Genomic DNA, 25,141 nt, shown 5'->3' on the forward strand with positions numbered 1-25,141 from the left:
AATAAATACATTAAACAAATTTACAGTAATATTTCAATGAATGATACGTTAAATAAATTATTAGAGAGAGGAGAGTTTATATAAGTTTATAATAATTTTATGAATGATACAATGAAATTTCTTAAGCATTAAATATATTTTATTTAAAATTTCTTGCTTTATTTTATTATGAATATTATTGAAAAATGATAAGAGAATATAGCATTATTTTAAATATTTCCGTGTTATAGTATGCATTTTGATTAAATTGAGAACGTGCTACATTGTGTATTTTCCTTAACAAGATTCAAGATTTATCTTCTAAAATTGTTTTATTATAATTTATCAATATAATCAAAACGTCTAATAAAAATAATAATATAGATTGTTATAAAAATGTAAAATATTACTACATAATACTAAATCAATATAACTATATTAAATTGTGTTTTATTTCCAATCGATTTTAACATTAGGATTTTTTAAACTAAATTACAATAAAAATGCATATTTTTTAGTTTTTTTTTGCTATCAGTTCAATTGTTTTTTTTCCTTATGATTTAAAATGGCTGTCATAAGTCAAATCAAAAGTTTGCTTAAATTATAATAACACTGGGTCTCATTCAAACAAAGCTTTGCACAATTTCTCACATAATCCGTCCTCATATGTGACCCGCTCAGACAATGGGAAGACGGTCTTTAAAGTATTTATTAAGTATTTAACACATTTTTTTAATATAGTATTTATAATAATGAATTGAAAATTATTAAAAATAAAACAAGGATAAAAAATATGAAATCAGAAATAAAAATTCATATAAAATTATAAATTCCAATAAATCTTATTTAATACAAAAAGATATGTTTCTAAAAAATTTCTTTAACCAAACACTATTAAAAAAAACATTTTCTACGACAGCGAAATGATGTCGGTTCTCCAATAACCACCTTAGTATATTAAACGGTGGTAATTTTGTAAGTACTGAGTTTTTCAATAAAGACGATTTTGTGAAAACTGTTTTAGAAACTACCGTTCGACGACGATTTTATCAAAACTGTCTTAGACTGACTGTCATTTTAATTTAATTTTTTTACTCAAAACTCATCTCAATTGCTTTTCTGCTTGTCTCCTCCCTTTCATCTCACTTGCATTATTAGGGTTTAGTGAGACAGTAGTGGCGGGGCAGTGACAATACAATGTGGGCAAAAAATTTGCAAAGTTGAAGCGAGAACTTGCCATTTCGAGGGTTTTAGGGTTATGGTTTTCTCAAACTGCAAGAACATGGGCTTCAACATTCAACCTATGGGATTCATTCTATGATCAAGGAAGGCCATAAACACCTCTTTGTCCTTGATGAAGCGGTTCTCAAGAACATTGACGCCTGTAAACTATCACTCGAACTTCCTCCACAAGCCGTCTCTATCGTATGCTGTTGTAGAAGGCAATTTTTGGTGGTGGCGTCACTTTTTTTTCTCCCTTTCCATTCTTTCATTGCCACTTTTTCATTTTTGAACCCTTTTCTCGTTACTCTTCACAATAATTGCAAGGTGTGCTTTCCTTTCATTGTAGATTCTTTGTGTCGTTGTTTGATTCACTTCGATGCCCTTGCATCTCACACTTTGTTTTCCATTGGTGTAGAATTTGTGCAAATCAATCTTTTATTTTAGATTTCCCTTTTGATTCTGCAGTTTCGTGAAAGAAAAAAATGCGTACAACCAATATTGTCAGATACAGCTATTGCTTGGTGACACTGCTATTGTTGTACATCCTAATGATGACAGATACACCCATTTTCATGGAAAATATGCTATTCATCCATTTAATGGTAGAAAACTTCCTATAATTTGTGACGCTATTCTTGTTGATCCAAAGTTTGGGACATGTGCTGTTAAGGTATTTTCTATATGTTTGAATAAAATTTCCATTGAAATTCTTTTTAAGTGATATTATACATATTATGGTATTTTCTTTGTTCCTTGTAGATTACACCTGCCCATGATCCAAATGATTTTGAAGTGGGAAAACGTCACAACCTTGAATTCATTAATGTTTTCACGGATGATGGAAAAATAAATTCTAATGGTGGCTCTGATTTTTTGGGCATGTCGTGGTTTAAAGCTCAAGAGGCAATAGCATATGCATTACAAAAGAAGGTATTGTTATACTATTATTTGTTTCATGAGAAATAACAAATGTTAGGTTACAATACTTTTGTTGGAAAGTACATTTGTATTTTTGTGGAACTAGACCCGACTAATATGATTTCTTCTCTGGTGACGGAAGGAAGGATTATAGTTTATATCATTATTTTTAATTTTTAATATATTGCACATGATATTCTTTTAGCTATCATTAGCTTATAAAGTGGGGTAGTACCTTGGACTAGTATTTATCTCCATCTTAGAAATATTTTATGTATGTGTATGATGGAACATGCAATTTTTGTGATTTCTTGTTTCATTTGTTTTATTCTTTTGTTTAAGGCCTTTATAGAGGATCTGAAAACAATGAGATGCACCTTGGGGTCTGTTTAAGAAACAATGATGTAGTGGAGTCCATGATAAAGCCCCAGTGGTATGTCAATTGCAGTGATTTGGCAAAACAAGCTCTTTTTGCTTATGTGGATAAGGAAAACAAAATGATAGAGATTATTCAAAAATAATATTTGGCTGATTGGAAGAGATATTTATATCTTTGTTTGCTTTTTGCAAATTCTTGTAATGAGCATGGTAAAATTTATCCAGCAGAGCATTCCTCTATAATGGTCTATAAGTTTTTGGCTGATGTGTTACTTTGTGTTCTCACATGTGAAGTGTGAATTCTGGTCGTGCGCCTAAGAATTTTCTTTTCCTTGTTTTTGGATAAAAGAAACTTCATTAAGATTGAGGAAGATTACAAAGAGATATAAGAGATCATTTGAAAGAGAGAGAGTAAAGAATTAAGTTATCATTTAAGGAAAGCTAACCAAGCACTCATGTACAACTTAGAAAATTTGATCAATGACCTTCTCATGTACTTACAAATGCTATGTAGATTTATTTGCATCTCATGGTTCATGATGCACATGGACGCAAGATGTCCAAGTCCATAGGAAATGTTATTCATCCTATTGAAGTGATAAATGGGATATCACAAGAATGAGGCTGGTAACCAGGACCTAAAGAACTAGCCACTGCTATAGAGGGTCATAAGAAGGACTTTCCAAATGGTATTGATGAATGTGGTGTTGATGCTCTACGTTTTGCACTGGTTTCATACACAGCTCAGGTGTTAATCTGTTTTCAATGTTTTATACGACTGATTTTTTCACCAAGTATGCCAACTATTATGATTTAATTGTGTTGTTTTCCTTCATTTCAGTCTGACAAAACTAACCTAGATATTCAAAGGGTGGTTGGGTATCGCTAATGGTGTAACAAACTCTCGGTGGATACTCTTGGTGTTAAATAAAACCATATCCAAAACAGTGAAGTCGCTAGAATCATTTGAATTCTCACAAGCTATCACTATTGTGTATTCTTGGTGGCAATATCAATTGCGTGATGTATTCATCGAAGTGATTAAGGCTTGCTTTACTGGTAACGATCCTAGGTTTGCTTTTGAAATATGCTTTGCACAAGATACTTTGTGGTTTTGTCTGGATAATGGCCTTCGATTGCTTCATCCCTTCATGCCTTTTGTCACAGAAGAATTATGGCAATGCCTTCCTTCAACTAGGGAATATGAGAGAGCAGAATCTATCACAATATGTGATTATCCATCAACTGTAGAGGTTAGTTTTACTCTTCAAAATATTATAATATTCAGGCCTTTTGTCTGTTGAAAGTGTCAATCATGACTCAACTTATGGCACCTCTTATGTTTATAATGTGTTATATTTAACCAACATGCTTTGGCTATTCAATAATATGGTTATTATTATTATTTTTTACATCAGGGCTGGAATAATGAAAGGGTGGGGAATGATATTAACATTATTGAGTTTATTATTAAGTCTCTCAGGTCACTGGCAAAAGAAAGTCGTGACAGGTAATGTGTTGGCAACATTTGCTTTTGTACAAGTCTTAGATTTTCTGCTCTGTTATGTCTAAATATATTTGGAACTTTCTTTTTGCGGTGGTGACAAATGAGAAAAAAATTTCCAATAAAATAAGAGTTGCATAAATCTCCCTAAAATAACCAAAGCAAACAAAACATAAAACATTTTTGGAGACTATGGCCTCTGCATGGTACTTTGTTTATCTGTTTCTGTCAATATTAACTTCTCATCAAGTATTGTTATTCGATCTAACTTGTTATGCTGATTTAAAAAATGATGCATATATTGATAGGCAACTGGCTTTTGTTCTCTGTCGAGCACCGATGGTTATTAAAATTATTAACAATCACCAACTAGAGATTGTAACATCAACTAATTTATCCTCTTTGACAATAAGTTTCTTAGTTGTTCTTGTTTTCTCTTTTCATGCACCCCCCTCGTATTTTTTTCCACTATTTTGTCATTAATCATATAACATGATTTCAATTCATTTAATTGCCATATTTTTCACTTTTAATGATGATTATATGATTCACATGTAATTGCCATATTTTTCACTTTTAATGATGATTATATGATTCACATGTAATCACTGAAAAAAATGTTGTTTCAATTCATTAGCATATGACTTTTGCATACCAAATTTTGTAGGGTTCTCACACAAGTTCTTTGTATTTATGTGACTTTGTCTCTTTATGCTCTAGTCACACAGGTCAGATACTGAAACATTATATTCACTTGACCCTTTCTTTTACCAATATATATTATACCTTAACAATGATTTTCATATTAGTTTTGTATATGCTATATACTTCATTTCCATTTTGCTTTTTAGTTATCCAGAAACCCTTATTCAGCCTATATGAATTTGAAGGAAATGGAAGTTACATGTGGCTAAGTCTTGGCATCTTCTATGGCCTACTCTCCTTTATAATTTTGTTGATTAACAATTTAGCATTGATTAATTTTAGTACATAAGTTCCTAATATCACAACTCTTTGCCATAATGTATAGGTATATGGGCAACGTGTAAGGGAGGATACAACTTAGGCAGTTTAAGAGACAGTTGGCAGAAAATAAGTAAGAAGAATCCCCAATGTTGTGACCTACAATACTTTAACTTATAGTGCACTTGAGCTCAACTTCTCCAAGAATCCAAGCAAGCCAATCAAAATAGTATTTTCTTCTCCAATTTTTCCCTCCTTTATTGGTTTTTCTTATTGTTATGTAATTAAAAAAAACCTTAAATTCTAATTAGATTTCAATTAATAATGAGTTATGACAGAGTGACCTATAAAAATGACTTATGCATACCAACATTATTTTATAATATGATTATGCCCGCCTAAATCTTAATGAATTACTTTTTGAATTTGATTTTAATTTTGAAGTGAAGTGAGTGATTTATATTTGGTTGAATTTACGAAGTTTGATGGAAATTTATAGATAAAATCAGTTTTAGTTTATCAATAACTTAACATCAGTATCTTTACTAACAAATAACAAAAGGAATTTGAAAAATATTTATTATGATACTTTTCACCCATGAAGTTTTGTTTTGAACCTATGTGCTTTCTCGTGCGTATTTTGGATTCTTTCTTGTGATTGTTTATAAAACAATAAGTAGCTTTTATAATAACATTTAATCTAATAGTATTTTTAAGTTGTCCAACATTAATTTTTTTTAATTACTATCTAATTTGAGTTCTTAATTTTTTGATAATAAATTTCATTTTATCCTTCACTCACATTATGACTTGAAAATTTGATTTTTTATAATGGTTAAATAATATTGGTTGTAATTATTTATAAAACAATAGGCAACTTTTATAATAATATTTATTCTAATAATATTTTTAAGTTGCCTAACATTAAAAAAATGATTTTTTGAATTACTATCTAATTTGAGTTCTTAATTTTTCGATATTAAATTTCACTTTATCCTTCACTCACATTATGTTTAGAAAATTTGTTTTTTTATAATGGTTAAATAATCTTGGTTGTAATTGTTTATAAAACAATAAGCAACTTTTATAATAACATTTATTCTAATAGTATTTTTTATAATGGTAAAATGACTTATTTTGTAATTTTGAAGGTCTAGTGTTCATAACAAACATAAAAAAGAAAAATACTTCTTGTTGATAATGCTTTTGGGTATTCAATATTTATATTATAGTGTCTTTTAATGAAATGATTTTAAATTGCAAGCTAATTTAATTACTGTTATTGTGTCTCTTCCTAGGTACAAGCCGCTTTTGCAATCATATGCATATGTTGTTTTTCTTTGGTGGAACAGAAAAAAGTCCTAGGAAAGCAAGCAAATCATGAATGTAGAAGTTGAAACACCAACAAGGTCACCATGGTCATGGATTTATGGCTAAGATAGAGAACTTGAGAAAGTCTTTCCCACCAGTCTCTAGTGCAAACAATCAATGTGCATTTTGGTGCAAGGCCGAATCTCAACAGGAAGTTTTGGCAGGGTTCTAGAGATTGTTTAGTGACTATATCTGGGTTTATAATTAATATAAGGGGTGATGATACATTTTGTTAATATTTCAAAAATTATTTTTGAGTGCAAAAGCAAAGACATTGGAGTCTTGGTTTGTGGGCAAGGATCATGAACCATGAAGTTGCTAGAATCTGTGCTTTTGGTCTAGTTGATAATCCTCACTTTGAATCCATCAGCTTTACCTAGTGATGTGTATCAATATGGTTGTTTATATGTTTTACATTTTCTAAATGGTTAGTTGTTAAATAATTTGTGAATAATATTGATTAGCTAGTGGAAGCCTATTTTCAATTGTGGTTCAATTTTTTAAAACTTCTCAAAATATTTTAATTTTTTTTAAAAAAATATATATTTTAAGACAATTTTCAAACCATTTTAGAATGTCTACATTCTAAAACGATTTTATCAAATAACCGTCTTAGAATCTTCAATATATTATAATTTTTTTAAAATAGATTGTAAGACAATTCCTTGAAGAATCGTCTTAGAAGGATACCTTTTTCTAAGACGATTTTTATGGAATTGTCGTAGAAAGTCAATACTTTCTTTGATGTTGGCTACGACGATGGTTAATAACCGAAGTCAAATGTGCCTTTTAATCAATGTAGAAAATGCTTTATCTAGTAGTAAAACTTTGAGTTAATGCCTGTACTGGAAAAATAGATAGGAACAATACATATGAGAAGGACCAAAATCATTAATGACACTTGCAATAACACCACAATCCTAATGTATGTATTAATCACCAACAAGATTTTGAGGCTGAGTTCACACATGTAATATTTTTTATAGATGAATTTAAATATGTGCATACTAATTTAACCATTAGTACTCTTTTAATTTGTTTGGAATATCTTTTTATTCTTTAAAATGTTTTGAAATTTTATTTTAATTTTTATATTTACCATAAGTAAAATAGTTTTAATATTTTATGAAGAACTAAAAATAATTATTTTTGTTAAAATATATTAAATTCAGGCTGAAGTGCATTAATTATTATCTAATGGAAAAAGAAAAAAAATCTTTTGTTGATGCATGATATCTCAACTCTCTAAAGCGACATTTAGATCATTAATGGTCGATATTATTGGTGAAATGCATGGTATTTGGTAGTTGGTAGTGACAAAAGAATGTAAACGCCATTTACATGTTAATGGGAGCTTATGCATACCAACTAACCATTTTTTATCATTTAGATTGTATTGTTTTTAAGATTGATTATACGCTAGAGTAAAAGTAATAAATTATTGCTTATCAATGTGAATACAAACTCACGCTTAACTATTGGACATTCTTTTTAGAGTAGTGCTATTTGTTAGAAATATTTTAGTACAAATATGCACGAAAAGAAAAACCAACCAATAAGAAGACAATATTCATCAATCAAAATAATAGTTAGACATAATCAGCAGGAGAGAGAAAATCAAAATACCAATAAAATTGTCTTCAAATTTCATCTTTGTACTAATTAGTATTTTTGTTCTTTTTAACCAATATGTATTTATTCTATTTGGTACCCAACTTAAATTTCTCCATCGAGAACAACCCCATCTTGGATAAAGTAGTATCTTTGGTTATAATTTTATGCTCAAGCAAGAGTCGAATCTTATTAAGGGACATAAGTGTTAAACTGCTCACCTGAATAACTTTTTGCTTAGAATAAATTAATTTTGTCTTTTTTAGAGAAAAAAGCATTTATAAAATAACAAATTACTGTTTTTTAAACATTTTAAAAAAGTTGAACTTTTGATTATTAAAAAATAATTTAATTGTTGTACATGGTTAATGTAAAGTTTTATATACTTTTAATTCAATTACAATTCGTGTGTGACTTTTAAGAAAATTAATATAAGACTCAAATTTCTTTATAACTTGTAAGGTAGTCAAAAGTTGATTAAACTCTTATTTTAAACCATCACTATGATATCTAGCTGCTATTAGGCGCATCAAACATAAGGCTCATGCTAGAGATTCAAAGAATATGCAGACTTGAAGAGTGACTGGAGGAAGTTTTTTTCATTATTTTAAGGACAAAACTGCCCACTGCCGAATTACAGAATTACATGGTATGTCCTTTCTTTCTTCTCCAGTCACCATTCAGCTGGACTCTAATAACCTCTCATATTTTGTTTTACTAGGATTTTCGTACTTTCTTCAAGATTAGTTGAAGTTACATACAACATTTATATGGCTAGTTAATTCTATTAATTGCTAATTCATTTTTTGAGTTCTAAATTGATTGAGTTGGTGCATGTTTAACCCGTGAGTTTTACAACACTGATGTAGTGCAAATGGCTAATAGGAACATGTGCAGAACACAGGAAGCACTCACATGGTTCACATGTTAGTTGCAGTAGCACACAACTCATAAAGACAAACACATTATGTCACAGACGTGTAGTGTAGCTTGCCATAACCTTCCCAAGTAATCATTCCTCGGTTCACATTCTTATTTCTTTGTACATGCCATCAAATTGTACAAAACTGTAGACTTTGATGAACCTTAACAAATAAAACCAACACTGCAGGCCTAGTGGCATAAATCAAGGCAGAAGTAGAGGAAAGGGAGCAACTGCTTGCTCATAGGCCTATGGATTCTTCAAATGTGAAAGAAGACTAAAAATACAAAAGTGAGGAAAATCCCTTCAACATATCAACCAGGAAAGGGGGAAACAATAATGCATTAGCATAAAATCAGAATTAATTAGTTAGAAAAATTGAAGAAAAAACTAACGGCATTTTACTACATTCAAAAATGCTTCTAAACCTAAACATACCATGAAAGTTAATAAAAGCATAACCAGGAGGTCTCCTTGCAAACTACATGCCACTAGATAAGATTTATGGAATTTAACTATAATTTAATCCAAAGAAGTATGAATTATAAAAGGAAGAATCTACAAAATATAAATTCAAAATTTCCAAAAACTTGGTAGGGAAAATTGAAAAGTTGACAAGTCTATTCGAGAAAAGATACTGCTTGATGGTGTAATCCAATGTATTGTAGCTAATCTTACTTCAAGCCTCGAAAGCATAATCAACATCCTCTCTAGGAATTATAGAGCTTTAGTCAACTAATTTTTTGTTCTGAATTCTGTCAAACATGTATAATTTCTCTCTATAATGAAAGAGACATAAAATAAAAATTATCATACCAAGCAATCCATAATTCTATTTTTTCTTCTTTATTCCCACTACAATATAGAAAGAGAGAAAATACATTCTGAATTACGCCCAGACATATAGCCTTCTCCTCATATTTGATGATCCGTAACTATAGAGGATACCCTCAAATCCATCAACAATTGTGGGCTGACTCCAATCCTAGACAAGAAAGAAAACAATCCAAGTTACCAACATGCACACTGTTTTATCCTTTCACAAAAAATCATATTTTAAACGACTTTGGGTTAGGGAAAGGGAAACTCGATGAGAAGTGAAGAGAAACAAGAAGCTGAACAAGGAGTTGAAGAACTAAGTAACCCATCAGTCTCATTCACTGTTTTTGGTATGCTACAAAAAATGCAGGAACAAATCTTCTTGTAGAAGCCAAGTTTAATTAAACCAAGATCCAGTTTCTTCTACCTACTTTGCTTTGAGATGTTGAGATCTAAAACAATGTAATATGAAAGACAAGAAAACTAGATGAAAGAAGAAGACATGAAATATTCGTAACAAATGAGGAATGAGGAAAGATTGTAACAACAACATGTTGAGTTGGGAGCACCGCACAGAATATTACGCTTACGGGGGTTTGTTCCCTAAGCAAAGCCCACATCGAGCAATGTACTAAGTTGAAGTGTATTGTATGCTATAAAATGAAAGAGCTATTTGCATTGTAAGGCACGGAGCTGTGTGATAAATGCAAAGCGAACTATTCTTTCGCCTTTTACTAAAGAATACCGTGTATTTGTCACTCAAAGCAGCATACGCCAATTTTTGGGAAAGGGTCTTCTTCAGAGGACCCTACAATCTTAGTTGAAGTATACCTAATTTTTAAATCTAGTTTTTTCAGAAGTATACTTTTGAAATTAATTTGTGTGTAATGTTTGCTGCTATAAAATTCTACACATTTGATGGAGATGGACCAAGTTAATTGTATATATGTTGTTTTTAACATCCTTCAAAACCCCAGTGTTTTACCCAGAGTTTCTTATGGGTTCTGTCCATCCTATCTTGGGTTTGGCATTGCCACCGGTTGGTGCCTGAAGCACTAACTTGAAATGCATGGGCAGCTAGACTAAGGCAATAGCTGTGGCATAGAGACGCTTTGCTGAGGAATAAAATGGAAGTTACAAAGGTTCACCACATTCCATCTTGCAAACAGGATATCCAACCTGTTAATATTATGTTGGATCGAGTTCCAAGTCCAGCACACAATCCTTGTGTATCTCTGTCCTTTGACCTGATCCTTGTGTTCATTTTTGTAGATCTCAGGTCTTGTAACTGCATGCTACACACTAAAAATGCAATGATGAAAAATAATAACGGTCAAATTTACATAATAGAATAAAAATGCAATCATGTTCCTTCTTTTTCAGTGGTTAAAAATTGAAGTTTGCTTCATTTTTTTTAATCCTTAAGTGTTTAAATTTGCTTCATGCCAGTTTCTACAACATTTTTATGTTATCAATCTTCTTTTAAGTGTTTCACAAAATCACTTCCACTAATTTGAAAATTGTTTTATTATGGAAAGTAACATTATTATACCCTGTGCAAAGATGCCACAAACACAAATTATGGAGGCAGCTCATTTATGTTTGTGGCATTCATATTCAAGGATACCGCGGCCGTAAATAAACCCGTTGAATGAATGGACCGAAGACAATCTGAATCCAAAAAAGATAGCTATCATTGCTTGTGATTGAACTGGCTCATGCTCTGCATCCGAACAAAACTTGGAGACACTTATAACGAAGTCCCACATTGCTGAGATGAGATAACACTCGCTTCAGATTTTATTATAAAAAACGCATTACATATTGTGGAAACTCATACCTTTCTCGGCCTTTTGGCTAAGATCAAGTGTAGTATCTGTTCTTATCAGTTTAATATCTGATATGTGGACCATTGGTTCACACGATATTAAATTACTTTTTTAAAGGGGAGAGTCCAAAACAGTAGCTTGCTACTGGGCCTCTCATGTGTCGCCCTTGCGTTGCACTATAGCGTGGGCCTGGCACACCCTACTTTTAGTCTGAAGTTTGGTCCTTTATATGTTTAGATAGTAGCAGTTACATTTGTATTAACAACTGATGCGTGCAAATGGGTTCATTTTTTATAATCAACAATTTAGGTCTAAGTTTTGTCATCAGATTCTTTTGCCATTTTTATGTTAAAACACAAATGACCACAACTGATACGTGCAATCTAGGATTTTTATGGTGGATAATTTGCTGTAGCGAGTAAACACATTGGTTACACGTTGTGGTTTAATGGCTGGCCGTTTTGGTGGTAAGTCTTCCGTTGTCCACGGAAGAAAGCAAGTCAAACCCATTTTGTCCAAATCCAAAACCGTACTTTAAGCGTTGAATTGAATCAAAGCTTATCACTCCCCCTCATTACACAACTTTTCCCTTTCCTTCAAAAGCTTATTTTGGTTGCTGATGAAGTACAAAACACGTTTCATTGATCTGAGAAGAAGTAATGTTCAAAGGGAACAGCAGAGCCAATAGAGTTTGCTTTTCTTCATTGTTATGCTGCAACTTGCAATGTAATGCACTCCTTAGTAAAACTAGTGTGTTAACATTTGTCAATAGTTCATCATAATCATAACAATGGAGCTAAAAAATGAGAAGCTAGTCTGGTAAATTCACTGCCATGTATAGTCCCTTTATATTTTTCTTCATCTTTTTCATTCAGTTTATTCCGATCACAATTTTACTCAGATTTGGTAAATGGTTTTGAAAACTCACAGGTTCTCCAATGATGGAAAACACACTCTTGAACCTCTTTGGGAGAAGATAGACGCTCACAAACACCATGAGAAGGCATTCCAAGTCTACCCAGAATTTAAAATTAGTAATGGTGAAAAGAACAGAATGAGTATCAAAATTGCCTCGCTTGGAAAGTTGAAGGTTTTCCCAGAAAATCACGAGCCACGGAAGAAGAGAATTCTTGATCCTGGAAGTGATGTTATTTTGGAGTGGAACCGGGCTTTCCTGTTTTCTTGCATTCTAGCACTGTTTGTTGTCCACTCTTTTTCTACCTCCCCTCAGTAGCAAATGACGGCAAAGTCATCGTGTATGGCTACTGATTTGAATTTAGAAATTGTTTGTGACATGTTTCCGAACGTTTGCTGATGTTTTCTATCTGCTCAACATGGCCATCAAGTTCAGGACGGCCTATGTGTCACCGAATTCAAGGGTTTTTGCTAGGGGTGAGCTTGCTATGGATCCTAGGCTGATTGCAAGGCGGTATTTGAGATCAGAGTTCTTCCTAGATCTTGTTGCTACACTGCCTCTTCCCCAGGTACTACAAATGCTTCAGCCTTAATTCTCTCATTTTGTATATGTCTAATGCAAAGAAAATAGAAACAAATACCATGCTAATTGACCAATTTAATAAAAAGTAATTATTGCAGTGCAAGTTTAAGTAAGAAGTCCAACATTGAATAAATATAGACATGTTGAGTAATATATAAGTGATGAAGACCCTTAAATTTAATATTATAAGGTTTGGGGTTTAATATGGTGTCAGATGTACCTAAGTAGATTTCGCTGCTATTTTTTGTCCTTGGAAGTTTGCCAATGTTTGAAAGTGATGTTAAATTACATGTTTTTTCTTGGTTGGCAGATTGTGATTTGGTTTATTATGCCAGCAATTAGAAGCTCCCATGCTGATCATACCAACAATGCACTTGTACTAATTGTTCTGCTTCAATATGTCCCCAGATTATATATGATTTTCCCATTAAGATCTCAGATTATTAAAGCCACTGGTGTGGTTACAAAGACAGCTTGGACTGGAGCTGCTTACAATTCTACTATACATGTTAGCTAGTCATGTATGTTTTCTTCATTCACAATTTGCCTTTCATAATTTAAAACTAGTTATCATCTCTCAGCGTTTCAGATGTTTATTACTTTTGTAGGTCTTGGGTGCATCCTGGTACTTGTTATCAATTGAAAGGCATGCTACTTGCCGGAAATCTGAATGCAGAAATGAAAGCCTCCCTGTGAAATGTGCTCTTAAGTACTTAGATTGCAGTACTTTAAACCATGATGATCGCACGAAGTGGGTAAACACTACTTCTGTGTTTGGTAACTGCAATCCAGAAAATAGCATCAATTTCAACTATGGAATATTTGGAAATGCAGTGGAAAATAATGTTGTGTCCTCTGTGTTTAAAGAGAAGTATCTCTATTGTCTGTGGTGGGGCTTGCAGAACTTAAGGTTTGGTTCTAGAACTATTTTCAACCATGCCTCTTCTGGCTGAAAGAGTTTTTTCTCCAAAAATTATGGCCAAGCAAGATATTGTTTTTTCTCTCATTAGAAGCAAAAGCTTTGGTTCTTCAGTCTGAATACTCAATTATTTTTCCTTACAGATAAATATTTAACATGAACTTCTGCTGAACATCACATGTCTATGTTCACTGATTCTTTATTTGTTCACATTTGATTAACCTTTTTATTTTCTGTATTTTCAGTTCCTATGGCCAGAGTTTGACAACAAGCACGTTCGTTTGGGAAACTGCATTTGCAATACTCAGCTATTCTGGGTCTTGTTCTGTTTGCCCACTTAATTGGTAACATGCAGGTGATTTGGATTTTCAAACCCTCGAAACTCTAATTTCAAAAGAATGTTATTTACAACATCAAGTTCTGTTGCTTTTAGGGGAGATCATCCAGGACATAGGTTATTACACAAGTGGTCTTTGACAGTTGACATCACATTCAAGATATATGGTGAATGGGTCTTTTTCACCGAGCAATTAGTTTATTCTTATTCAATGGTTGGATGCTTCGCTCACACTTGTCATTCCAACAATAGTATTAAAGCATTGAAACTTTGGCTTGATGGAGTACATAGCATATAGAAAAACTCACACTTTGAAAGAGAAATTATTGAAATGACAAATATGAGCGAAGAAGTTTTATATTGGATAAAATTAGACAAGTTTAACATCTTATAAATGAAAAAGATCTATATACTTAACATTCTAAGGTAGGTCTTGGGTTGGATTTGATGTCAAATTCAATTTTGTAATTTATTTATTTAATTTTTCATTAAATTAGTTTCCCAAAAATTCTTTTTGTTATTACTTTAGTATTCTGCGAGAAATTATACGGTGCATTTTATATATCTTTGAGAAACTAATTCGATGATAGATTAGATTTTTAAAGGGTTAATTTGATGAAAAAAATCTTTAGAGTAATAATATGTTAGCAATTTAAATATCAGAGGGATTAATTTGACAAAGTTTTTGAAGTTCTGATTTGGTGACACATATAACATGAATTAATTGAAGGTTTTCTCTAATAGTTATGTGTGTATAATCTTCCTGAGGTGCAACTTTCTTTCTGCTGAAAATATTTCTGGAGAGTATCATACTATCATCTACAAAGATCTTAAGCACTATGTGGTTGAACTTTTCTACTTTTGTTATATGGCATTGTTTTTTACTCGAACCTTGTCAGAATATAGTATATAATTTGGTGAAACACCTAAGCATGCTGAATTCAATGCAGACCTATTTGCAATCCATTACTGTGAGGCTTGAAGAGTGGAGGCTCAAGCGACGTGACACTGAAGAGTGGATGAGCCATCGCCAGCTCCCACAAAATCTCAGAGAGCGAGTCCGAAGATTTGTTCAGTACAAGTGGCTTGCAACTCGTGGGGTTGATGAAGAAACAATCCTACGTGGCCTTCCTACTGACCTACGTAGAGATATCCAATGCCACCTTTGCCTGGACCTCGTTCGACGTGTAAGTTCCTCACAACAAATGTTCATGTATCAAACTATGCTCTTTTGACATGAACAAATGTTCAATAATTTAATTTCCTCCATGCATATCAACTACAATAGTTTCTTGCAGTTTAATAATCTATAGAGTTTAGTTTCTATGTATTTTATACTCTTGATAGATTTTGTAAAATCAATAAACTTATTATACATAACTATTTCTGATTAGATGATATTGTAAATATCCTTAATACTATTCGTGCAACGGTGCATCTACTATTTTCTTTAATTGATATACATCATGTAATGGCTTCTTTTCCACCAACTACAGGTTCCCTTTTTCTCACAAATGGATGATCAACTACTGGATGCCATATGTGAGAGATTGGTATCATCCTTGAGTACTCAAGGCACATACATAGTGAGAGAAGGAGACCCGGTTACAGAGATGCATTTTATCATCAGAGGGAAACTTGAAAGCTCAACCACAAATGGAGGCAGAACTGGTTTCTTCAACTCCATTACCTTGAGGCCTGGTGATTTCTGTGGAGAAGAGCTACTTGCTTGGGCATTGCTTCCAATATCCACTCTCAACTTGCCTTCGTCTACAAGAACTGTTAAGCCCTTGTGGAAGTGGAAGCCTTTGCACTAAGAGCAGAAGATCTTAAATTTGTGGCCAACCAGTTCCGACGTCTCCACAACAAGAAGTTACAGCACACTTTCCGTTTCTACTCTTACCATTGGAGGACATGGGCAGCGTGCTTCATTCAAGGGGCATGGCGCCGGTTCAAGAAGAGAATGTTGGCAAAGAGCCTTAGCTTGAGGGAATGCCAGTCCTTCAATCACGATGAAGAAGTCGGGGATGAAATGGAGCATGGGGAACAAGAGCACAGTGCAGTGACTTCAAACACTGCACAAGTGAAACAGAATCTAGGTGTCACTATACTGGCTTCAAGATTTGCTGCAAACACAAGGAGAGGGGTTCAGAAGATCAAGGATGTAGAGTTGCCCAAGTTTCAAAAGCCAGAAGAGCCAGACTTTTCAGTAGAGCCTTATGATGATTGAATAAGCAGTTCAGCATTGCAATATTAAGTATCCGATACAGCTTCTACTGTCAAGGGCCAATGTCTAAAGTTCCATTACCATCTTCAAGAGTTAAAAGTATTATTTCTCATACAAATAATAGGGGTTCATGCCCATAATATGTGTGCATTATTTCTTTGTTGATGGAGAAGCTTTCTTCTGGTTTTTCTCTTGGCCTGAACCTTTTTTGAGGCGGTACAGCTCTTTGCCAATACTTTACCTACTTGCTTTATGATGTTTGATACCACAGCAGTTGACATAGTTGATGGTAAAAGGCATAGCAAGAAGTTGTTTTTGTGTGTTTGCAGCTCGGTACAGCTCCTTTACAAAAATCGATTTTCATCTTGTATATTACAATTATTACTCAGCCTCTTTGTATATGCAAGGGTAAGGCTGCGTACAACATCCCTCCCCCATACCTTCGCATAGCGAAGAGGGGCAATGGGGTACGAAGTTTTTACTTGACATACCACTTGTATATTACACTGCAACATTGTCCTTGCTTGTATATTTTCCTACTTACTCCTGTATTGCCACATAATTCTGGTTCTTGCTTATTTTTTTAGTTTTTTTTATTGTAATTTAAATGTACAATTTCTTTTGAACGCACTTTGAAGACAACTTTGATGTCTTAAAACATTATCCTAAACTTTTTTCATGTTATATTCTGATTAAAAGGCTTTCACAGTTGAGATTGGCACACCACTAGTAATTTTATTATTATTTTTTCTCCACTTTATATGGGGTGGTGTTCAATATGATGACCGACATATCCATCCAAAGAAATGGGCCTATTTCGTACTTGCTTGCTAATAGCAGGTAGATAAGCTGTGGCGTCAACAGATTCAGTACCATTAAGCATTTTGGGTCAGTGATGTTAATCTTACATAATAGAAATCAGTTTTAAGAACATGAAGCTATTTGAGGGACCACATCGGAAAATGATCAAGCCACTTAAGCTTGTCTCCACTATTTGCCTGCCGACACCATTTTATTTACCTAAGCATAGTCATGCAATTATATATATATATAATTTCTAGACATAATTATATTATTAATGAGAAAATTGATTAACTATACTTTTAATCGAGTTAATTTTATTTTAAAAATTAAGTATATTAAAATTTATAGAAATCTTTTATTCATTTAAATAATAATGGTGATGTAAAATTATTCATTTTAATGATTTTTAATAGTGAGACAAATATATAAATGTTAAAATTAAAAAATAATATTAAATATTATATTTTAATGAACACATGTTTTTTTTTAAATTAAGTTTGTTGAATTCCATTATAATTTTTTTTAAGTAATAATATTAATTGAATACCAATATGAAACATAGAAGTTAAAGAATATGTAATATTTTTAAAGTTTTGAAATTTGAATTAATTAATCTCAGAGTGATATAAATTGAATAATCTCGATTCAAGAATAATAATAATAATAATTTTTTATGTTCCCTTGGTTTTAGTTTTATTTTCATTGCTTACTAATTTTTAAAATTTATTTATAAAATTAATTATATGTTTTAAACTTTAAATATTATTTTTTTACATATTTATTAACTTATTAAAGATGTCACCAATTATCTGTATTTATTACTAATCTTTAATATGATATTAGCTATTACATTCTATTATTTCTTTGTAATAATAATTATATTGTGACATATGTTAGTTATTTTAAATTAATGATATTTAATTGATGTTTATTATCCTTTATGGTCTAAATGTATAAAAATATAGCTTCTTATGATTGACCTTTATAAATAACTGTTGTATTATTATTAGTGTAATATTTATTATCAATTTAATTGTTTAAATTATTTATTGTAAGTTTTAGCATATATTTCAAAACTAAAAATATTATTATTAAATTGATTATGTTAATTATAATTATTAAACTATTTACATTGATAACATGCATTTTAAATAAAATAAATTAGCCAATTGATAGTTAAAAAGTATCATTCATATCATAGGAAAAATAAAAATTTGTAATGGAAGTATTCAAAATATGATTGATAAAAAAAATTGTCACAATAATAGGATCTCTTTATGTCTTGTTGAACAGATATATTATAAAAGTAAGATTTCTAATACAATAGTTATAGGAGAAAAAACATGAAACATATATAAAAAATTTGAACAACAATAATTAAAACTTATAATAACAACACTAAAATGAAGAAGAAAAAAATACAAGTGATTCTTGCAAAGGAAAAAAAATGAAAGATAACGAGAAAGATGATTCATATAAGAACTTTTTGATAAAAGCATGTTGATTCAAATGTTTATTCAATTTCACAAAAATTATTTAAAGAAAAAATTAGACCTAAAATCAAAATATAAATATAAAAAACACTAAAAATAAAAATTCAAACAATTTTTTTTTTTATCAATGATGAATATAGATTCACATTATACCTTACTAATTTAAAAGAATTAAATTTTAATTTTGACGACGATTGATAATACGTTCAAAGTATACTTTCATACATAAAAACGAAAAATAAAAGAAATGAATTTAATATTTTATCAAGAAATATATTTTAAAGTAACTAATTATAAAAAAAATAAATTTGCGCATAGATAATAATCTTAAATTAATGTAAATTTTTACATTTATTTTATCTAATAATTTTTCCTTCATATTAATTTAATATGTAAAATTAAATATTACAAAGAATTTAAATTATTATTAATATGAAAAATTGTTGATTTTATTAAAATATATTAACAACTATTAATTAATATTTTTTAAATTAATATAGAGACACAACATAAAATGCTCTCCTTTCTTCAGATCACAAAAAATTTAACTTTTATATATTATAAATAGATTACAGATTACCACGTAAAAAAAATAGGAATGGAGAATGAGTTAGTAAGGGAAATAAAATTTATTGTTTAGATTAGTTAACAATGAATGTACAAAAAATATCCTGGTTTACACACCCTATCTACCATGAAGGCACCTATGATTCATGACATATCAAGCAAGATGCACTCCACTCAGACATTTGAAATCAGAACTCCCAATCCCAAGAACACAATGAAGAAAACTGAAGATTTTATACACTTCCAATACCAGTAAACAAGAATTCAATACCTGTAAGGGTACAATGAGCAGTGCCCTATAAGGAATACTTGGGATGAATCGTGTGAATGCAAAATGGATATAGAGTTGGATTGCAGAGAAACCTTGTTTTGGTACTTGCAATCAATTATGTGTTGGCTAGACCTGTACTGCAAATTTTAGAAGGAAAGAAAGGGTTTAACTATGCTTCATTGTTCATTTTGTTGCTGGAATGCAACTTGGCTGATAAATCAGTAGGTGTTGTTTTCTATTCATCATCTGTTATGATTTTTTGAATGAAAACTAGCTCATCTGCTCTCCAATCAAATCAAGCCCCACAAGGAGGAAGGTCACCCCTTGGAAAAGTAGAAAGTAGAAGTGAACTCCTTGTGCAGATAACAGACTCCTGACAGAAGCGGTGAGAAGGAGGAATGCCAAAGTCAGCTCTTTTGTATATATCTTATTAGATTTCTTAACTTTTGCAGGAGCTGCTTCTTTGTGTTCCTTCAATTGGTTTGACTCAATAAGCTCACTATCAGAAGCTCCTCTATGAATCTTTTGTTCTATTGACTTGGCTTCCCTTTCTGCAGCAGCCAGTAAATCAGACTCTGATGACCTGCCAGCTTTCTTGGTGACAACCCATTCATAAGAGCTGCCCAATTGGAAGAGACCAGAGACCATTGCATTGAATTTGGTGACGGACATGGTGTTTTCGAAAAGGAGGTAGGGAACAATGAAAGGAAAGGATTTTGGAGAAGGAAGAATATTAAGGAGTGACATAAATACAGGCACATAGCAGATCACCCACAAAGGAAGCTCTGCCTCTGGTACAAACATGGTTAGAGGAAGAATTATGCAAAATAAGGTGAAGGAGTAAAAGGGAAGGATCAGTTTCCTCAACAGAAAAAATAGCAGTATTAAGTTTGCTTTCTTCCATGGAGACACCTGCAGTGATAAAGAATTATAAGTGCATATTATAAGCCATACTTGCAACTTATCAGAATATGCTTTTATTCATCACTAATCTAATTATTACTTCAAACTGAGTATCAGATATACCTTAGATCTCACAATTGCTGGAAGAGACAACCTAAAAAGTTGCATAGGACCTGAATGCCAGCGGTGTTGCTGCTTCCTATAAGCTTCATACGACTCAGGAACTTCACAAGGTACCTGAAAATTTACAAATTTAAGAAATTCAAGAGTACTTCAGGGATATGAGATGAACATAAAATTCAAGGTGACATAACTAGTCCTATTATGCATATACAAGAATACTACTCTACAAGTACATCCACTTGGAAAAGAAAGGAGACATGGATGGAAAAATTCTCATTTATACCTTTACATCATTTAGGAAGATAAATTTCCAACCATTCAGATGAGCTCGGACAGCAATGTCCATATCTTCTACAGTTGTCCTCTCTAACCATCCCCCGGACTCTTCCAGGGCCTTGATTCTCCAAACACCAGCAGTTCCATTGAAACCAAAAAAATTGAGAAATACCCCATTGACCTGCTGCTCTACCTCAAAATGGAAGCATAAGTTAATGTTTTGGAGACGAGTCAACAAATTCTCATCCTTGTTCACAAAAGACCACCTTGCTTGGACCAAACCTAGTTCGGGATTGTCCTGTAATTGAAAAAAAAAAAGAAGCATTTGCAGATATTAAAATGTGTTAAATTCCAATAATTTTTACTGAATATGTTTGATGCTCCTTACTCAACCTTGAAATGTGGCACAGTTTGCTTAAGAAAATCAGGATTTGGTTGAAAGTCTGCATCGAAAATTGCCACAAACTCATAGTCTTTCACATAGTCACAGCTCATTGCAGAGTTAAGATTTCCTGCTTTATATCCAGTCCTGACTAAGCGATGCCTATAGATTATATTGATACCCTTTTGGCTCCATTTAGAGACCTCTGCTTTAATTAACCACTGTATGCTCTCATCATCAGAATCATCAAGTACTTGAATCAGTAAACGATCCCTTGGCCAATCAATGCCACAGACTGCAGAAATGGATTGATCATACACCTGCATAATCCAGTGTGTGCAAAGTTAGAAAAGTATACGTTTATCAAGTGAACTTTATGTGTTGCCATTGATTACAAGAGTTAAAAAGTACTCCACACAACACAACATCACGAGGAGACTGCTCCCTTCTCAATTACTAAGGTGCTGTGTATCATAGAAACCAAAAATAATGATTACAATGTTAAGTATCAACCTAGATGGAACTAGATGTCTGGAAGCCAGGGTACAAATTTACTTCCCTCCTAATTTCCTTTTCTTTTATCACGTGCATTCTTCTAATTCTTAAGCATTGCAAAAAAGGTAATCCGAACATTCTAAGTTCTACCTTCTTATGACATTTGCAAAATTTATTCTTAGCTACATTAACACAAGCTAAAATTAATATATTGAAATCTGCTGCTAGCTTAAACACTAGATACAAATAACTAGAGTTAGCACAATTGGAATGCAGAAGTTTGGCATCCTTCATACCTCCCTCTCATTGCACATTGGAATTTGAACCAGAACCATGGGATAATTGCTTGCAGATCCTTCAACATCATCACTCTTGAACGGATCCCCTTCAATCCTTGGCTTAACCTTCCTGTATTTGATCCAAAAGCACCCCAAGCAAAGGAGCATGCGATCCACAGACTGGATAAGAAACAAAACAACACAAAACTTGGAAAGTGCCTGTATAGGAGGAGCAATGTACTCGGCACGAAACGTTAGCCAAGCAACATAAGCCAAGTGGAGCAGGCCCTCCAAATCAGAGGTACGAGGAATGTGCAAAGTGGGGTTTCCAAAATGCCAACCTTGAAGGTAAGCAACAACCTCAAAGGCCAAAACCGCCAAGGAAGTCACAAGGAACACTCTAATGACTCTAAACAGCAACTTGCCCTTTTCCAACTTGTCACTCTCACTCTCCACAGACACACCTTGTCCATGAATCAACCTCTTCTTAATGGCTCCGAGCAACGCCCAAAGAACAGTGGCAAGCCAAGTGACACAGCCAACAGCACGGTGAGCCCTGAGAAGCAACACCCACGTGACTTGTTTGGCATTCTTGCCGCGGCTTTTCTCCACTGGCCTGAATGCAGCATCAGCACCATTGATCTCCACAACAGAGAAAGTGGGGTTCTCCATTTTCACCACCACTGGTGTTCCCTTCAGTGTATCCTTGGTCCACCAATTGGAAAAGTACAACCTTGGAGCCATTTCCACACTATGGTGAATTGGACACAGATTTCACACTTCACACACAGAACAACACAAGTATGTTACTGTATGTGTGTGAGTGAGAGTGTATATATAATTATAAGTATACACTGAGCAAGGAAGGAAGGACTCAAATCAAGACACCAACAACTTCATCAATCTTTTGTAGCACACATCATGGTAAAGACTAAAGAGAAAAAGACTCAGATCTGGAAACTCATGTAAAACACTGCTCAAGATTCGAGGTTGGCCTTATTGGATGGAAGGCTCAGCATTTAACAAAATGCAGCACATAAAAGCCAAGAACGTGAATTGAGTGAGGCTCTTTTGTACTTTCAAGGAAATCTAGAAGGCACCTAACATGGGAAAGTCACATTATGAGGGAAGGTATCTGCAGCTGTAAGACTGAGACGCTAACTTCCAACTCAGTAAATTCACAATCACTTACCCTTCCCATCCACTTTGCCTCACAAGAAAAAAAGACAACAACGACAACAAAGAATTACAGTATTTTTGTGGTACGAGCGTCTCATTACCATTATTTAAATTGTATTTCTAAAAAGTTGGAATAGTTAACTCTATTGCATAATCAAGATTTTATCTTGATTATTAGTTAAGCTAAAATAATTATGTGTCAGCTCATCTAGTAGTCTCCCTGATACAAATAATTACATGTGCTCGTGGAATCCTCCAAGGTAACCAGAATTAACAGCACTTGACTAAGAAATACACAAGAAGGAAACACTATTGAAATGATTGACCGGAATAGAAGATAAGATAACAATCATAAAATATTATAATTTTAACATTAAAATTTAAAAAAGTGAATAACTTTTTTTTTCAGATTAAAGGAATTGTTCATGGTCGTACATAACAAAAAGACTATCATGGATCGATCCACTTGTTAGAAGGAAAATTGAAGATTCCGGAGACAACGTGATTTATGAGCTTGGCGATGAGTATAACAATCTTTACTTAAAATGTTTTCAATGATAAAAGAACAACAGTGATAATGGTAATAATACTAATAATGCCAATAACCAAAGGTGGGGATGGGACGCGTGTGAAAGGCTAAAAAGGGAACGGTGACTATAAATGAAGACCATCGATCCAAAGCAAACTTTGCAAATGACATAAGCCATCAACAATGTTTAGAACTTTTACTTTTAATTATTGCTTGCAAAAGATGCCTCGATTTGGAATATTAGAGGCTAGGAGGGGTTAATGTGAATTCTGTTAAGTGAAAACATTATTTAATGGAAGCTTCTTCGGGAATATTCCTTTCATTTCTTCTTTTTACATTATCTGGAGTCAAGTCACCACCAATAGGGGTAAAAACCAAAAAAAAAAAGAATACGAAGAAATCTCACACAACACAAACTTTGGTCCCACAAGGGGACCCCCATGTTACCCAAAATTGTTGGATAAGCATTGTCCAAGTTCCATATGTAATTTGGGAGAAACTGAAATGAAAATTAGACACAGATAAATTGAGAAATATATAGCAGGACAGTACAGCTTTTCATGCTGGATCTGAACTCTAAGTGGATATGTTGCAAATTGCAATGCGCATATTTAGTTGTCACCACCAGAAGAACATAATTTAATTAATGCAAAACCAACCAGTGTAATAAAGTGCCACCAGTATCGGATAAGCAAACAACTGAAGGTATTTATTGCACTGGACATTTGCACCAAATAATGAGGTTAGTAATTAGCGAGATACTATGTGGATAAAATTTGATGCAAAAATGATCAAAGATTATTACCAAGCTAGCTACGAGTACATGGTTTGTTTGTTCGTTCACGTTTTTGTGTATTATCGTGGCATCTTGTGATATTGTCTAATCTTAAGATCATATTACTGACGTGAACGCCGATCCTTTTATATCTACCATTAGTTGTTGCATGAATAACCTCAGAATGGAGTTATATATATATATATATATATATATATATATTCATCTGAGGTTTATTGCAAAAGTATAGAATCATAGATGGATATTACAAGCTTGGAAGTTGGAAGGTTGGGGTAGGTAAATGACTTTTGAAGATATTTAATTTTAAGAATAAATGGAAGATTGACGTTTATTTTAGCCAAAAGAGTATATTTATGGCATTTTTTTTTATACAAGTGGAAGATCAATCTATCATAGTTGAGAGGATATACGCCATAGATTAAAATGAATTTTATATTAACAATTGGATGTGGGTTTGAGTTAAATATGTTTTTAGTTTATTTAAAATATATTAGTGAATTTTGATTTTTAATCTTTATAAAAAAAATTAATTTTCATCGATCAAAG

The 25,141-nt window shown here is 32.5% G+C and overlaps 2 protein-coding genes, 2 non-coding genes and 1 pseudogene across 5 annotated transcripts; 4 read left to right on the plus strand and 1 right to left on the minus strand.

Annotated features, from left to right (window-relative positions):
* Positions 1–1,296: 1,296 nt before the first annotated feature.
* Positions 1,297–4,917, plus strand: LOC100800798 (valine--tRNA ligase, mitochondrial 1-like; annotated as a pseudogene).
* Positions 4,918–10,380: 5,463 nt separating this feature from the next.
* LOC113001515 (U5 spliceosomal RNA) lies at positions 10,381–10,498 on the plus strand. The gene has a single exon (XR_003266910.1). It is a non-coding gene; the product is annotated as a U5 spliceosomal RNA (small nuclear RNA).
* Positions 10,499–11,509: 1,011 nt separating this feature from the next.
* On the plus strand, positions 11,510–17,229 carry LOC100801879 (probable cyclic nucleotide-gated ion channel 14). Its single transcript, XM_014774528.2, is given in 11 exon segments — positions 11,510–12,337; positions 12,449–12,806; positions 12,808–13,002; positions 13,327–13,511; positions 13,513–13,537; positions 13,625–13,926; positions 14,181–14,240; positions 14,242–14,290; positions 15,223–15,459; positions 15,769–16,054; positions 16,057–17,229. Coding segments are annotated over 11 exon segments (2,172 nt in total). The 5' UTR covers positions 11,510–12,308; the 3' UTR covers positions 16,503–17,229.
* Positions 11,526–11,721, plus strand: LOC113001596 (U2 spliceosomal RNA). The gene has a single exon (XR_003266989.1). It is a non-coding gene; the product is annotated as a U2 spliceosomal RNA (small nuclear RNA).
* A 2,177-nt stretch (positions 17,230–19,406) lies between the features above and the next one.
* On the minus strand, positions 19,407–24,782 carry LOC100790397 (probable xyloglucan glycosyltransferase 5). Of its 2 annotated transcripts, none has more exons than XM_041014854.1 (6): positions 24,605–24,782; positions 22,110–22,870; positions 21,330–21,638; positions 20,944–21,234; positions 20,661–20,774; positions 19,407–20,546 (listed from the first exon to the last, which is right to left on the minus strand). In XM_041014854.1, exons 2-6 carry the CDS (start codon positions 22,833–22,835, stop codon positions 19,905–19,907), a joined length of 2,082 nt encoding a protein of 693 aa, XP_040870788.1. In that variant the 5' UTR covers positions 22,836–22,870; positions 24,605–24,782; the 3' UTR covers positions 19,407–19,904. The 2 variants fall into 2 exon arrangements, with proteins under 2 accessions (XP_040870788.1, XP_003522670.1); XM_003522622.5 differs by having other exon boundaries at positions 22,110–24,516; positions 24,605–24,781.
* Between the last annotated feature and the right edge of the window lie 359 nt (positions 24,783–25,141).

The sequence above is a fragment of the Glycine max genome, chromosome 4, assembly GCF_000004515.6.
Source record: "Glycine max cultivar Williams 82 chromosome 4, Glycine_max_v4.0, whole genome shotgun sequence".
Lineage (NCBI taxonomy): Eukaryota > Viridiplantae > Streptophyta > Magnoliopsida > Fabales > Fabaceae > Glycine > Glycine max.